At 39.8% G+C, this 17,637-nt stretch overlaps 1 protein-coding gene across 8 annotated transcripts in view; it reads right to left on the reverse strand.

Annotated features, from left to right (window-relative positions):
• Positions 1-4,807: 4,807 nt before the first annotated feature.
• LOC127569008 (mitogen-activated protein kinase 9) overlaps positions 4,808-17,637 on the reverse strand; it is a 62,388-nt gene continuing 49,558 nt past the window's right edge. For 6 of the 8 annotated variants that reach the window (XR_007956123.1, XM_052013250.1, XM_052013245.1 and 3 more), the window contains one exon: positions 4,808-8,734. Coding sequence is in view for 5 of the 8 variants with exons in the window: in XM_052013250.1 (XP_051869210.1) it covers positions 8,704-8,734 (31 nt within the window). In the remaining 3 variants the exon portion in view is untranslated. Of the gene's footprint in view, positions 8,735-16,684; positions 16,741-17,637 lie in introns of those variants that run through there. The other 2 variants (XM_052013249.1, XR_007956124.1) reach the window with 2 other exon arrangements.

Genomic DNA, 17,637 nt, shown 5'->3' on the forward strand with positions numbered 1-17,637 from the left:
AATAACCTAAGATATAAAAACCTACATGAACAGGAAAAAGCACACCATTTCTTGCAATAGCAAGATCAGCCACCTACACTGTACATTTTGCAATTTACATTCAATGTTCCATTTGCAAGATTACACCAACATTTCCTGGATTTCTAGTTAGAATCTACTGTAACCAGCATAATAATGAGACAGAATTGACACATCCAGTGATGATTCACAACTTATTTCAATATTCATTGTAGGCTTTCAAGTTAAACCCATTACAATGGCTGAATTGATAAGGTAGAATGATTGCCTTCTAAAGATGTGTACAAGCTTCAATATGATTGTGACTTAATTCTTAGAAATCACTGGGTTGCTAAAGTGTTAAGTAACACTGACACACACACTTTTAAAAAGGTGTGCCTTGTTTCATAGTTCCAGCTTTATTTGGCACGATGTACTGTATATTCCATGAAGGCTGCAGAGCATTATCTATCATGATGTAGTTTATTAAATATCACTGACTGCAAAGCGACTACTCAGCTGTTTTCAGAAGATGAATTTCAGGAGCTTTGATTATTTGGAACAGTTTCAATGAGCCCTGTAGCAGTGCCAAACCATATAAAATTGATTTACATTCCACTGATCTTATCATGGATAAATAAATTCCCAGTGTCCGTTACTCTTCCTGCCCCCCAAGACAATGTAATTGTCTTGTTTGCTACACAGTCTTTTTTTGCCACATGACTAGTTACCCAGCAAGGTCAGTGTTTCACCACTGATTTAGTTACTGCCTAACTGAAGTGTAGAAACATTTTAAAATACCCATTTGCTCAACGTCCAGAATTTTTGACACCTATTTCCAAAGAAGTAATTTAAATCAAAGAGAATTTCCTTTGTCAGATGATTGCTATCCATCTAATAATGCTCAAATTGTTATTAGTAAAGTTATATGTGTCCATTCAGGACTGTAAATCGGTTCTAACGACAGACTGACAGGGTGAATACACCGTATACAGTTCCTGAATGGAAGGAACAAATATTAAGAGTAATGTCACTATAATGGAGGACTTTGATTCAATTAATGATTCCAGTTCCATAGAAAATTGTCTAACTTTCAGTATGATGTGAAATGTTACATTCACATGCTATGAATTTGAATTGCAATCATTAAATCATAGCATTAATAAAATGGCGACTAAATTACTTTGGTAATGAATTTCCTGTAAATCTCACAATCATGTAGCTATGGAAATTTCTTCCAGGTTTACTTGGATAATTGTAAGTTGAACAGGTGATGGATCCTGTAAATCATTAATTCTCACCACAGCCAGTCATCAGAGATCATAATTTTAGTCTATGTGGCAGCAGTGATAATTTGAGAAATTTGTGACCGAGTTTACTTTGAATTGAGTCTAAGCTATATTCATTAAGTTTTGAATATTTTATTGGGTAAAAGCAAAGTGCTGCCAAAACTGTGGCATGGCATAAGATGTCAGCCACCTAATAGCATAATTTCATCCACAAAATAAACATCACAATATGGATGCACCATAACAAGTATCCAGCAAATCTGCACCTTTAATTCTTCTTCCAACTACCTTGTTTCTAATCATTAAACCTTTTCAGTCCCTCTGCGAACTCTGTTCTTCAAATTTATTTTTTTAAAACTCTATTCATCATATCCCACACAGCTTAAACTGTAGGTGGAGGTGTTCTTTCTTTGCAACATCTTTAAATCATTGTCAAAATGCTTTTAGTTTACTTTCACAAAAGCCTAGGGAATATCAGCTCACTTAATAATGCTAGTGGAAGAAGTTTCTTAATTTCTGTCAGAAACATATTTTGGGGTTCAGTATGTATTTTTGAACAATATTTTTGTTGCTCCTGGGTTCGCAAAAATTCTCAAGAAGCTTTGCACTGGAATACTGGAAAATAAAAGTGAATCAAAAATGTATCCTAGCATTTGGCAAATGTTACCAGTTATTCAACTTTGATATCATGTGCATTTTCCTCACAGGGAATTTAAGTACCAACTTTGGAGATTCACCCTACTCTCTGGAAAAACAAAAATAAAATGCAAATGTTGGAAATCTGAAAGTAAAACAAAAGCTGCTGGAAATACTCAGCAGGTCAGGCAGCATTCATGGAGGGAGAACAGGGTTGATATTTTAGGTCAATGATCTTCCATCAGAACTAGACAAAGTTAATAAACAAGCATGTTTTAAATTGCAGAGAAAATGGGGGTGAAGAGAGTTGGGGACAAAGATAATTGTGAGATAGAGTGAAGACCAAGAGAGTCTATGATACAAATGATGGTGCTGCTGCTGAGAGAAATCAGCAAAAGCTTGCTATTTGTAAATAACGTGTCTGGAAGAGATGTAAAATAGATAAGCGAGGACAGAAAGAGAGAAAAGAGGCAATGCTGGAACAGTGAGAAACAGTATGTTGCATTTGCTGTAAATTTGAAATATAAGAGAATGTTTTAAATACTCAGCAGGTCAGGCAACAGCTGTGGAGGGTGAAAAACTAAGTTAACATTACAGGTTATGACTTATATCAGAAATGGCCATTTCTGACACAAACTGGAATGGGTGGTTATTTTAAATAGCTGAATTCAATACTGAGTGAAGGATACTTTTTCCTGGAAGAAGTGAAAATGGTCACTTTATCCTCATTCACCCCTACATGCAGGTAACACCAATGGGATATTAAGAAAAGGCAAGTACATGTGGTTAGGTCACAGATCAGCCATGATCTCGATGCATGGATGTAATTTAGTAAAAAGCTTTTCTCATCAGATGAATATTGAGGCGTTTGAAATTAAATGGTTGTAAAGTAATGAGCAAGCAAATTTATTTCAGGAATATCCATCATACAGATTTCTCATAGACTTTGGCTATACTGTATCACTCGTCGATATGTATCCCCGAAGGGAAGGCTCTTAGTTACTGCATTATAAATCTTGTACAGCCAGATGTTACTGTACAATTTTACTTTTAAATATAGACTTTACATGACCCATGGGAGAGAAGAAAGTGAATTCACTTTCTGTTGCTGTAAACTGAATGATTCTGTTGGAAGCTAGTGAGCATTTATCCAAATCCAGGCTACAGTTCACTACTTTCCTGCTAAATGATTGAAGTGATTAATAAATTATCCTGCTAACAAAGTTTTATATCATGCAATCTCTGCAGAAATGCACTTGAAAGTTTAGTCTGAGACAAAAATCAATCGTCCCTACCCATGGAGTACCTGACATGAAAATCTAGCAACCCATTTTACTCTGCTGCTTAAGTCATTTCTGTTGAAACCAAGTAACTCCTCTGTCCAGTTTAAAATGAATAAAACCTAAGATGTGTAGAGCAGGTCTAGGATGTCACAATGATTGATAAGCCAAGATGATTATTAGAAAAAAATTAGATTTTTTTTATCACCACCAATTTTTATCGATGCACCATAGAAAGCATCCTATCTGGATGCATCACGACTTGGTATGGCAACTGCTCTGCCCAGGACCGCAAGAAACTACAGAGAGTTGTGGACGCAGACCAGCGTCATGGAAACCAGCTTCCCCTCCATGGACTCTGTCTATACCTCTCGCTGCCTTAGTGAAGCAGCCAGCATAATCAAAGACCCCACCCACATGGGTCATTCTCTCTTCTCCCCTCTCCATCAGGCAGAAGATACAGGACCCTGAGGGCACATACCTCCAGGCTCAAGGACAGCTTCTATCCCACTGTGATAAGACTATTGAACAGTTCCCTTATACGATGAGATGGACTCTTGACCTCACAATCAACCTTGTTATGACCTTGCACCTTGTTGTCTACTTGTAATGCACTTCCCTGTAGCTGACACTTTACTCTGTATTCTGTTATTGTTTTTACCTGTACTACCTCAATGCACTCTGTACTAACTCAATGTATCTGCACAGTGTAATGAATTGATCTGTACGAATGGTATGCAAGTCAAGTTTTCACTGTACCTCGGTACAAGTGACAATAATAAACAAATACCAATACCAATTTGGTTACTGTCATCTAAATAAAACAGTTGGAAGTGCAGGATTTCTTTTCTCCGTTGTTAAGAATACTTTCAGATAAAATAGTTCAAAAACATAATATCAGTCATTTCCATCAAAATGGGCACCTTTGGAATAAAAACCTTTCCAATATTGTAGTACAGAAAATATATTATTGAAGAAAGGATTTGCATTACCTTATTACTATACGGTTTTCTTTGCAGTACCAGATAATTAATGCATGTGTTAAATTCTTGTCTGCAGCTTGTTGGTCACTGAAGTCTTTAGATACCAATGTCAAGTCATTGTCGTTAGATTTAGGTGGAACAGACTCTATTGGAACAGAGAATGTTTGACACAGAGTGAAGCAAAGATGTGTGAGCTAATGTAGAAGTGAAGGAGTTTCCAGTGCTCAAACTGTACAAGCTTCTTATCTACTCACTTGGCTGAAGAATTTAAATTGTTGAAGATATAAGTTATTAGAATACCAGAACAGAGCAGAACAATTAAGTGTACTAGGGAATGAAACAGTATTACGCACTAGACAGTTAAGACTTCCATTCAGCAAGGCAAGGCATCTTGTAATAACACAGAAGAAAATTGTCAACATTTAACTTTTGAGGACCTGCAGACGTTGATGGCATAAGGAGGAGTTTATCTGTAAGTTCTGTGGACCTGGCTTTGTCTACTTCAGGTGCAGCACTGGGGAGTACACAGAGATGTCTTAGTTTTGTTAACTGTAGTAAATAAAACAGCAACTTGGAAAAAAAATCATGTTTTACACTGAGTTTTGTGAATCATCGAATTTATTTGAGCAGGGATTTACATTTTACCTGATGGTACCTCAGCACACACCAGCATCATGTTTCAAATATCACACTTGGATATTGATACAAAATAATCTTAAAATGCTGAACTTGATAACTGGCAAGCATATTTGACTCTATAAAGTTACCTGGCCAACAGCAATTAATTCTGAAATAAAAACAAAACACGAGAAGCACTCTGCAGGTCATACTGTATTCGTGGAAAGAGATAATATTTCAGGTCAAAAACCCTTCATATGCAATGAATTCTATATGATCTGAGCTTGTTTCCCAACAATATTTGGACTCTGTGAACTTATGGGGAAATGGTACTTCTTCATATCTTCTTCTTCATATGTGCAAAGGTGTACAGTCACATTGATTTATAGAATCCCTGATCTACAGAAGCCTAGTGGTAAAGTGGAGACATAAGAGACTGTAGATGCTGGAAGCTGGAACGAGAAATGAGCTGCTGGAGGAAATTAGGTCATGTAGCATCTGTAGAGGAAAGTAAAAAGGTCTCACTGTAATGATCCCTGATAGTCAGCATTTCGGATCAAGGCGCTTCAAGTTGCAGAATTCTAGACTGTTGATCCAAACAAGAGCTCTCAGGAAAGACCAAAGTTAAGCTTGACACCTTTAACTTGGTCCTGGAAATTTCAATTGACCCTGCATTCATGGTACCTTGGAGAGAGATTTCCAGATTTGTGCAAAAAATTGCTTCTTAATGTCATATTTGTACTGCCAGCAGAGCAAATATCTCTTCTGTTACTATCTATCAAAAGCTCAGTCATTTAAATCATCAGAAATAAAAATGTTTCTATAAGTTGATGTCATATTTAACACAATTTCAGCAGAATTCTTCCTCTGGACCTCAATAGGAAATAGTACAATTCAGTACCTAACTAATAGCTCTCCTAACACACAAAATGCTGGAGGGACTCAGCAGGTCAGGCAGCATCTATGGAGGAAAATAAACAGTCAACGTGTCAGGCCGAGACTCTTCATTAGGACAGGAAAGAAAGAGGGCAGAAGCCACAATAAAAGGGTGGGGGGAAGGGGAGGATCACGAGCTGGTGGATGATAGGTGAATCCAGGTGAGGCCCCAGAACGTCAACTACTCATTCCCCTCTATAGATGTTGCCTGACCTGCTGAGTTCCACAAGCATTTTGTGTGTTGCTCCAGATTTCCAGCATCTGCGGTCTCTCTTGTGCCTACTAGCTCTCCCAATCTAAATCTGCAATAACGTCAGAGTTAAGATTGCTTAAGTGCTCTTCTGTCTTAAGACACATTTTTGGAAAAATAATAAATGGATCTTTATTGTTTTCCGATACCATGTTGTATAAAGGAATATATTATGACTGTGCTGTAAATTCTTAGCTTATCTGCAACTAGACAAGCTATTGATCTGAAATTGGTAACTCACCTTTATAGACAGCTCATTTGGTTCACAATCCATGAAGAGAGGGGAGCTTGTATGGTGGGTCACAGCACAGTTTAATTGTTAAAGTGAGGTCTCACTGTAATGATCCCTTGGTAACACATTTGACTTTGAAGCCACTGATATTTTGCTCCAACAAGCACTCCAGAAGTAATTAGGGACACTAATCATCTGATGGAACTTCCTCCACACCAAGGTGGAATTCAGGCACACGGGTCCTCAGGGGCTGCAAAGTTCCATCTTTTTCTGACAACGGTGAAGATCCAGAAGGTGTCCACAGCCTTTTCAGTTCTATTCTTTAGAAAACCTGCCCAAACTCTTTTGTCTTGCTGCTTCTCTTCCTGTTAATACAAGTTGTTTCAAAACTAATTTTTTCCATTCCATTTATAGCCACCTTTCACTACAGTTTCTATCTGCTCATATCCTTTCCCTTCTCTGACACAGTTTGCAAGATTTTCTATCTGAAAAGTACAATTTAAAAGCAAGCTGTTGCAGCTGTGCATAGTTGGTCACCACTTCTTATCTTGGCTTTACATATACTGCACAATTTATTTTGCCTCCACCCCCACCCACTTCTGGTAGCAGATATCTATTTAAATATAACACTTGTATGTTTATGACCCTATCAGTCATAAATCTTGATAACTTCATTGTCCTGTGGAAATAAGTTTGTTTTGTGACCATTCTGGTTTTATAAGCTAAATATTAGCAGTAATGTTGGTCAACAGAGCCAATTCATTTTAAGTTATTTATCACAATTGACACATTGGGCTTTAGTTTAAATTTCCCAATTAATCATGACACTCACAGCAATGTAGGTGGCAGGAACAGCAGACTGGCTGACTGATCACTGATCTAGATTCTTTCCTGCTTATCAGTAAGCTGGGCTCTGGCTGTGCCACTGGGAGTGATACTCTCTGGGCCTTTGAACCAGCAGGTGACCCCCACCATTCAGTGATCCAGCTCTGACAAGAACCTTTGGTGCAACTTTACAGCTGAGCAGCAGGATCCTATAGCTGAGTGAAAGCTTTGCCAGCCTGGAACTTGCTTTAGGGTTGGATGTTGGGGCTGGGGGCTGGCAGGATGGTATTAATCAATGAATATTATAAATAATTTGTGCTCATATAATTGTTTGCTCAAAACACCAGTCAACGAAGCAAAAGTATTATGGGCATACAATTAAATTGAAGATAGATAGAATGTGGTCCTAATTTTTTTTCAAGACTGATTTTAAAGTTTATCTCAGCCCCATTTCCTCCTGGATGGTTGGCATGGAAATGATGGTGATATCTGTCAGGTGTGCCTTTTCTCAGTGGGTGTCGGTGGGAATGAGACCACTCCCTCTCACCAAAATAGGACATACCCAAGTCATCATAAAAGATTTCCATACGTCATCAGTGAGCACAAGGGCTGGTGGTGTGACCCTCCACACCCACAATCAGCAAATAGCGCAGAGTTTACTGTGGGGTAAGCCACTGGACAGTTGGTAGGCTCCGCAATGTTTCCCAAACATTGAACTTTTCACAGTGAATGGTGACAAGCCATTGGATCAGATGATCAGGCCCAGTGGTGGAATTGTAAGATACAAATTGGAGAATTAAAACATTACAGATACTGGAAATTTGAAACACAGAATGCTGAAAATACTTGACAAATCACGCAGTGCCTGTGGATAGACAAACAGATAACATTTCAGGTTGATGACAAATCTGAACTGGCCTATTCTGACATAAACTGGAAAGGCCGGTTATCTGAATCTTTGAACTTTTGTTGAGTCCTGAGAGCTGTAGTATGCCTAGTCAGAGGATGAGATGCTGGTCTTTGAGCTTACTTTGGTCCAAAGACAGGGATAAGAGTGGGAGTGAATGGAGAGTTAAATTGATAGGTATCCGGAAGCTCAGTGTCACCCTTCCGGAATGCTGCCTCACCTGGAAGGAGTGTTTGGTCCATGGATGGTGGGAAGGGAAGAGGAAAAGGACAGGTGTTGCACCTCTTACAATTGCATGGGAAGCTGAAGTGAGAAGGAGAGTGGGTGTTGACAGACGTAGAGGAGTGGACCAGGAAGTAATGGAGGGAATCATCCCTTTGCAATGCTAAAGGTGGTGTTGGTGGTGAGGGACGGGTGGTGGCATCTCACTATATTGTAACTTAGCAAGTCAAAGTTGAGTTTATTGTCATATGCACAAGTATGTGTATGCACAGGTAAAATGAATAACACTTGCAGCAGCATCACAGGCACATGGCATCATATAAGCAGTATGCACAAGGAAAACATAAATTATACACAAATTTTACAACAAAGAACACAATTAGAACAAAAACAAATAAAGTTCATTTTAGTACAATGTAATCAGAATGGTCATAATGTTGCTAAACTGTAGTGATTAGGGTTTTTCCGGTTGTTTCAAGAACCAAATTGAAGGGAAGTAGCTGTTCTTGAACCTGGTGGTGTGGGACTTCAGGTTTCTGTACCTCCTGCCCGATGGTAGCTGCAAGAAGATGGCAAGTATTTGATTTATGAATTCTTGTTATATGAATTCTTGTTATAATGTCATTGACTCTTTAGGGTATGTGTCCTTAATTTACAATATAACAGAAAACACACCAGTCTCCACCTACAATTCATTTCATACTTCCTCTAAACATTTTGTCTTTGTTGTGATCGTTGATGTCACATTGCATAACACTATTGCGATTCATTATCATTTATTTTGTGCATCCTTCAAGATGACTTCAAAACATCTCAGCAATTCTGAGGATTGCTCCTTCTCTAAGAACTCACAACAAGCTATATACATTAATGCCAAGTAGGATGTAAAGGGAAAAAGGCAACCATTTGGTGGACATGAACCATTTGATAAATCATGCCGAAGTGATAGTGTGAACAGTCCTCAACAAGATGGACAAAATAAGTTAATGCCCAGAATGTTATGCCTGGAAGTGCATTACTATTACTGTCCTTTATAACATGTTATAAAGGAGAAAACATACAATTGGAAGATCAGAACTGCATGTGCCCAACCTTCATGATGATCCAGAAAAAGTGGAATCCCTATGCTGTCTTAAAAGAATGCGAGGAGGAGGATAGTCTTCCAAAAGTATTGATACCTTCAAGGCCAGCCATGGCTGTTTGAATGCTTCAAGAAATATGCAAACCTGCAAAATCTTTGTCTTGTAGGGGAGGCAGCAAATGCAGGTATCATGGTGACAGAATTTCAACTTTCCAGAGGAGCTGAAACAAATCTTTCATGAAGCTGACTTCACTCCAAACAAGTGACTAATGATGGTGAGACAAGCTCTTTCGGAAGAGAATATCCTCACATGCACTTGAGGGATGAGAAAACTGCTCCAGACTTCAACACAGCCAAGGTTTGCCTTGCCCTTCTCCTTTAAGGCAACGTGTAGGGCGACTGCAAGCTTAAGCCTCTCTTAATCTATCACTTACAGAATCCAAGAGTTGTACCCAATAACAAATCTTCCAGTGGTTTGGTAATCAAACAAAGTGTCTGGATAATGATGCTGCACTTCCAAAATTATATCATGTTGTTCTTACTCCCATTCATCAAAGAATATTATATGAGGAATGGCCTGGACAACAGAGCCTTGCTTATTGTCAACAATGCCCCTGAACATATGAGTTGGGCCAAAGGGCCTGTTTCTGTGCTGTATAACTTTATGACTCTATATGGTTAACAGGGCATACAACATCGAGATAACATTTTTACCTGCCCATGATATCACTTCATCAGTAACAACAATGGACCAAGATACTGTCACTATGTCCAATGCTTATTGTCTGCAGTGCACTATGAAACATGTCATTTCAAAGTTGGGCAGCAATGACAAGCCCAACATTCAGGAATTTTGAAAGAGGTAAAATATCAAAATAGCTATAAACTACATCAGTGCCTCTTGGAATGATACAACCCATGCTGGGGTTTGTGCACAATTTCTGTGGGTTCTCATTTGTTGGTAAATAAGGTTGGGTTGATGAAGTAAAACCAGAAAAGTTACTGAAGTTGCATGATGAAGAACTTCCAAATGAGAATTCATTAGAGTCTTAGCAACAAAGGTCACAGGGAAGAGAAAGAAACCATTGACAAACTGACAAGGTCCTACATGGTAGCCCAGTCCAGAAGGTGAGATCATATGGTATCCAGATGAGCTAGCCAACTGGATACAAAATGGGCTTTGTGGAAGGAGACAGAGGGTGGTAGTGGAGGGATGCTTTACAGACTGGAGCCCTGTGACCAGTGGAGTGCCACAGGGATCAGTGCTGTTTGTCATATTTGTTAAAGATTTGGATGAGAATATAGATGGCATGATTAGTAAGTTTGTGGACACCAAAATTTGTGGTGCGGTGGACCATGAAGAAGGTTGTCTAATGTTCCAACAGGGTCTAAGTCAACTGGGAAAGTGGGCAATGGAATGGCAGATAGAATTTAACTCAGTGATGCATTTTGGAAGTTAAACTAGTGCAGGACTTGTACAGTAAATGACAGGGCCCTGGAGAATGTTGTAGAACAGAGAGACATAGTACAACTACATAACTCCCTGAAAGTTGTGACACAGGTAGATAAAGTGGTGAGGGAAGCTTATGACATGCTTGCCTTCATCGCACAGGGCGATGAGCACAAGAGTTGGGACATCATGTTACAGGATGTTGTGAGACCACACCCGGAATACTGTGTGTGTTTCTGGTCACCACACTATAGGAAAGATGTGATTAAGCTAGAGGTGATGCAGGCTTGAGTTTTGAGGAGAGACTGGATGGGCTGGGACTATTTTCTGTGGAGTGAAGGAGGCTGAGGAGTGACATTATAGAGATTTATAAAATCACTAGGGGCATAGATAAGGTGGATGGTCACAGTCTTTTTCCAAGGCTAGGGGAGTCTAAAACTAGACGACATTGACTCAGGTTAAGAGGGGAAAGATTTAAGGGGATCTGAGGGGCAACTTTTTCACACAGAGGGTGGTGGGTAAACGGAATGAACTGTCAGAGGAAGTGGTAGAGGTGGGTACAATTACAACATTTAAAAGACATTTGGACAGGTTCATAGATGGGGAAAATTTAGAGGGATGTAAGCCAAATGCAGGCATATGGGACTAGCTCGGGAAAGCACCTTGGTTGGCATGGACAAATTGGGCTGAAGGGCCTGTTTCCATGCTGTATAACTTTATAATGCTCTATCACTGCCACCACCAAAACAGCTCACCATAACGAGGCTCCCAGGGGTGTTCTGCACATCAAAAATTCAATAGCGTCCTTCAACTACAGTGATACCAATATGAAGTGCAGCATTAGATGTGCTCACATCATGGAAGCTGACTTAGTCTGATATAACAAGTGTTCATATTTCCAAAGACATCTTCCTTCAGCCTCATTCATTAGCCAATCAGAAATAGTCACAGACCTTTGAGAAATATTTCAAAGATTCATAACTCTTAGAAAAATATAATTTAATGCCATCTGTCTTAAATGAATAAACCCTTATTTTTAAACCTTGTTTTCTTTCATGGGACTCTTAGCTTCTCTTATAAGGGGAAAAGCCCTCTCCACAACCATCCTATCAAGATTTGTCAGGGTCTTATATGTTTCACTTAATGAGCTGCCCGAAAGTGTACATTATGCAACATAGATTGCTTCTCACATCTAAGGCCACCTTTCGGCAAAAGCTGTCATTGATAATGAAATTCACCAGCCACCTTTAATACACCATTACAACCTTTGGTCAATTGAGGAAAAGGGTATTTCAAGATCAAGACCTCAGACCTGACACAAAAGTCATAGTCTACAGGGCAGCAGTGATCCCTGTCTTCCTAAATGCTTTCAAAACCTGGACCACATAGAAAAGGCAACTCAAAGCACTGGAAAATTACTGCCAACACAATCTCCAGAAAATCCTGCAAAGTGACAGGAAGGGCAAGCGAACAAACATCAGTGTCCTTCCCAGTGGTGAGGATCTGGTTAAACTCAGCTGATTATGTTGGGCAAGCCAAAATGATCACATCCCCACACCAAACTGTAAAAACAAGACACTCTCTTGTGAGTCTGACATGGGAAGAGATTACCAGACACACAGAGGAAAGCATTCAAGGATATGCTAAAATCCTCCTTGAAGAAATGCAATATCCCTGCTGGCTCCTGGAAATCTCTGGCCCATGACTGCTCAAAGTGGAGGAACAGCATTTGGAATGGTATTTAGAATTAGGTCCATGCATCAGGAGCACAGAGGCCCTGAGTAAGTGATGGAAGGAGTGACCACCTCACAAACTAGCCATGTCCCGTAACCACCTGCCCCATATGTGCAGGAGCCTCCAGTTCCCACATTGGCCTCGTCAGTCACCTCAGAACTGGAGGAGAAGTAACTCATCCCTAATCCTGAGGGACTGCCCAGGAAGAAGACATTATGCTTGTTTTTATTATTTGATCTTTTAATTGTTAATGAAATAATATTCCAGATATTTGTGTTAATGTTTTTTTAATTGCTTAGATTTTTTGAACAAAATTCTTGAGCTCTGGAACACAACCATTAAAATAATGAGAAAAACACCTTCAATTTATGAATTTTTAGTTTATGAATTTACATACAAAATGCTTGCTTGGAATTCAATATTTTGTAACTTAAGGAATTCCCTTAAAAGTTTGGCACTTCATTTTTAGAGTGTCTGGTGCTGTCTCGATATTCTCATCTACATTCCTCATTGAACTTGAGCAGTTAAAGGCTAGTTCATTGGCCTCTTGAGGTCTAACTATCAAAGGAGGCTGTCCTCAGCAATTTGATTCACTCTGTGTGATGAGGAAATATACAATTAGTCTATGGCCCTGGTAAAATCCAGGCTGTAGTCTAAAAAATTGTTCTCTAGAACTAGCTGTACTTCAACCAAGCGGTACAAGATAAGGACAGACAAAAGGAGAAATTTCTTTATTCAAAGAGTGGTAAACCTATGGAATTCTCTATCACAGAAGCCGGCAGAGGCCAAGTCACTGAATATATTTAAGGAGGCAGATAGATTATTGGTTACAAAAGGTATTCAGGGATATGGGAAAAGAGCAGGAACATGGTTTTGAAATAGAGGATCAATCATGATCATATTGAATGGCAGTGAAAGCTCGAAGGCTTAATAGCCTACTTTATTTAACGTGTTTCTACCTAGCAATACAACTAAAGTGCTAACAAAAATGCAAAGATCCCTGGGTACATGCTGTGCACAGAAAGTAGGACAAATCTATACTGGACAATTACGTCAGTCTGTTCTCCACTGCCGCATAATAATGAAAGATAGGTCAACAGTGCCAAGAGCAGCTCGTACTCCCTATACTCTGTACATTAATGCTCAGTTTGAGCTCCACCAAGGCCTTTCAGCCTCCAACTTCTCTGCACCCTTAGCCCAAACTTGGAGCATAATTGAATTCCACAGGGAAACCAGTATACCTCCTCTAACATAGATGAGCCCTAATAAAATGAAGTAGGGATTATGGGATAAAATTTCTTTTGGCTGAAATTCAGTATCTTCAAATGAAGAATGAATTTTTTTAGCTTGGCACAACTTTTTAGAGCATTTGCTACAATCCAAAAGCAAGTGCCAACTCACTCATTAAAGCACAAATAAAGCACCTAAAAGACGAGTAGTCTTTGGAAGATAAGATTGGCATTGTTTCTCATTAGCTGAGGGGGAAAGATGCAAGCCAAAATCACTTCCTGAAAAGAATATAGGGAATATAAATGATCCACTGAGCATTGCCCAATGTAAACACCACATTGTCCAGAAAATAAATAAATGTTTTTTTTAATAATTGGTGTAAAATTGCTGAAACAGTCTTTTTTAAATTATTTTTCTTGAAAGAATAGTTTACTGCCTAAACAGGCAGACTGGCTTCAACCGAATGAATGAAGCATTAGTTTTGGAAGGCAGGAGAAAATTCATGAGAAGGAATGTGCTGCTTAATCATAATGCATGTTGAACATGACTTGATGATGACAACTTGAGTAAATGATTATATGACTGAAATATTGCATCAAAGAGAGCAGTAAAAGGTAATCAATATTTTAAGTGCAGTACCAAACTGTTATAGAGCATGCATTACCTGAGACTGGACATTAAATAAGGGGAATTGTTCAAAATACAGTGCAGCCAACTAATAACGACTATTCTAAAATGTGGCACAGGAGACAGAGGCTTTATGAGTTTATAGGCAGCACGGGAGACACAAGTACCAGATGAATTTAAGGTAGCACAAGTGAGAAAGGCCCTGTAGGTACACAGGGGTGCAGTAGACAGAGGCACAATAAATTTAAAGGTAGATAGGGAAACCAAGGTCCTGTAGGTTCAAAGGCAGTGTGAGAGACACAGGCCTCATGGGTTTAAAGGCAACACAGGAGACACGGGCCCTGGGCTTTTGGGGTCATTGCATTTGGCAAAGTGATGATAGCAGACAAGTGAGATGCTCCAGATCCCACTCCCACAGGATTAATCAACTTCCATTACCTGAACTACCAACTGACAGGCTGAGCATCAGGATACTGGGATCTGTCAACATCAGGTGGGAAACTGAAGATTTTCCCCCAGTTTTCAGAGGGAGGTTGAAGGAGTCTGGGCAAGGACTCCTCAATCAACTACTGGGATTGAGGATGGGGGTGGAGTGCCACCCTGAAATGGATGAATGACAGCAGTCAGAGGGGTGGCGGGTGAGGCCTCATTCTCAGTAGTCAGCGTCTGCAGAGTGGGTGAAGGCCTAGGCTGAGTGGTGCAGTTTGGGTGGAGTGTAAGAGAATTTAGGGGAGAGGGAGAGGGAGAGGGGGAGAGAGGGAGAGATTTGATGGGTTACAGCATAGCATGGGCAATGGGGTATGTGTGCAGGCAAACCTTTTTCTTGAACTACTGCAGTCTTTCTGGGAATGTACTCTTGTGGCATTGTTTTAAACCATCAATAGTGAAAGAAGAGTGATATAGTTCCAAGACAGCATGGTGTGTAACTTGGTGGGGAACATACAGGTAGTGTTATTCTCATGCACCTGCTGCCCTTATTGTTCTTGGAGGAACCTGTTTTGTTCTAGTACCAAGCCTCTTGAGTCATTTTTTTGTAACTCCATTCAGTTAAGTGGAGAGTATTCCAATACACTCCTGACTTGGGTCATTTTGGAGTCACTTGCTGAAATAATTGCTGCAAGATACCAACCTCTGACCTGCTCCTATAGCCATTGTATGAGTGTGGTTGCTCCGGTTACATTTTTAGTTCATACTGATGGTGGGAGATTTGGCAATGCAATTGAAGCTAAGGGAGGGTGGTTTGACTCTCTTGTTGGAGTTTATTATTGTCTGACACTTCTGTGGCACAGATCCTATTAGAATCCTGTGCCTGAATGTTTCTGGGTTTTGCTGAATCAGGCATAGGCACTTCACTAATTGAAGAACTGCAAAAAGATTTGAATATTGCATAATTATGAGGTAATAATTCCACTTCTGCCCTTAAGATGTAAAGTCATTGATGAAACAACTGTTGTTATCTTTAGTTCATCAAATTCGTTCATAACTAGGAATCATCATATCATTTGTTCAGTTGCTCACAATGTATAAATTCTACACATTTCAGATTTGTGACTACTGGTCATGTTGTTTGAGGACTCTATCCACACTCTGCCGTTCAGGCGTAAGGTGTCACAATGCAAAAAGGGGGGGGGGGGGTCTATGCTAGTTTTATGTTATATAAACAGACAGGTAGGATTTGAGGTGGGTAAGAGCACATTGACAAAATAGAATAAGACGGTCCTTTGATGTTTGGGTGGTGGATGCAGGAAGGTGAATCGTTGTTGGGGAAGGCAGCAGTGAGGAGTAAAGGTACCAGTTTTCATAATGAAGGGCTGGGGGAAACAGAGGAAGGTCAGCAGAATTAGTGAAACCAGGAGTGCTAGAAATGGCATATGACTTGAAGGGGAATATGGAACAGATGTTTCCCTACCTGCGGCCCTTATCGTTCTTTGTAGATGACTACCCAGTTTTAGGAGATGCTTTTGGAATAACCTCAGTCAATAACTACAGTGCTTTTAGTAGATGGAAACTAGTGAAGAAAATGAATATTTACAGTACTGGTTAGGTGACAATCAAGCAGGCTTCTTTGCCCTAAATACTATTGAGCTTCTTTATCATTGTGAAGTGGCACATTCAGGCAAGTGGAGAGTATTCTATTACACTCCTGACTTGTACTTTGTAGATGGTGGAAAGGCTTTGCAGCGATGGGTGGTGAATCATGCACTGCATAACACTCGGCCTCTGATCTGTTTATGTAGCTGTTTCGAAACAATGTTTATCCTGGGAGACTCAATGATAGTTTATGCCTTTGGATTTCAAGTGTAGCCGGTTAGACACGCTCCTGTTGGAGATAACTTCTTGGCACTTCTGTGCCATGATAATTACTTGCCTCTTATCAGCCTATTTCTCAACGTTGTCTGGATCTTGCTGTACATAGGCATGGATAGCTCCATTTTCTGAGGAACTATAAAGAGAATTGAGTATCAGGCAATCATCTGCCATTAACCCCACTTCTTAGGACAGAAGGCAGGCTATATAAATCAGTGATTTTTTCATTTGGGCCCAAGGCACTGTCCTAAGGAATTCTGTAGTGGTGGTCTGAAGTTGGGATACAAATCACCAACTATCTTCCTTTGGGCAAAATAGGACTCCATTCATTGGAGTATTTTCCTCTCAATACTCACTGACTTCAGTTTTACCAGGGCTTCTTAATGCCATACTCAGCTAAGTGCTACCTTGATGTCACGGGCAGTCACTCCCACCTCAACTCTGGAATTCAAATTTTTTGGTCCAAGCAAGGTCTAAAGAGCTGTGATGAAGTACTAAGGATGTGGACACCAGAAGTAATTCGTATCATGAGCACAGAATTAGTTTAGATGTCAGGATATTCTTTTTCAAAAACTGGAACATATTGCTCATATCTGCAGTGCAAGCTAATTCTGTGAAAACCTTGCAAAGCAAGTCAAGTGAGTTCCTGGCTGAGCTTGCTATCAAAGCAAACAAAAGTTTGGTGAGGGATTTATTCTTTTTATGGTCAATAGGGTTTACGGAGACCTTGCTGTTGAATGTTAAAAAAAAATTGCACCAGATCTTTCTAATGTCTATTTGAGGTGGTCGACAAGGCCTTTGTCTAACATAGCATTTTGAAGATGGCACTCTCTCAGAAGTACCAGACTGTCAGCCTGGATCTTTTGTGTCCAGTACTCTGGAGAGAGACACAAGAGACTACAGAGAGAAAAAAACCGCTGGAGGAACCCAGTGGGTCAGGCAGCACCAGTGGAGGCAAAGGGATGGTCAACGTTTCAGGACAGAGTGTGAATAACCAGTCTTTGTGCACTTCCACCCCCCATCAGGAAAGTTT

The sequence above is a fragment of the Pristis pectinata genome, chromosome 4 (assembly GCF_009764475.1).
Source record: "Pristis pectinata isolate sPriPec2 chromosome 4, sPriPec2.1.pri, whole genome shotgun sequence".
Taxonomy (NCBI): Eukaryota; Metazoa; Chordata; class Chondrichthyes; order Rhinopristiformes; family Pristidae; genus Pristis; species Pristis pectinata.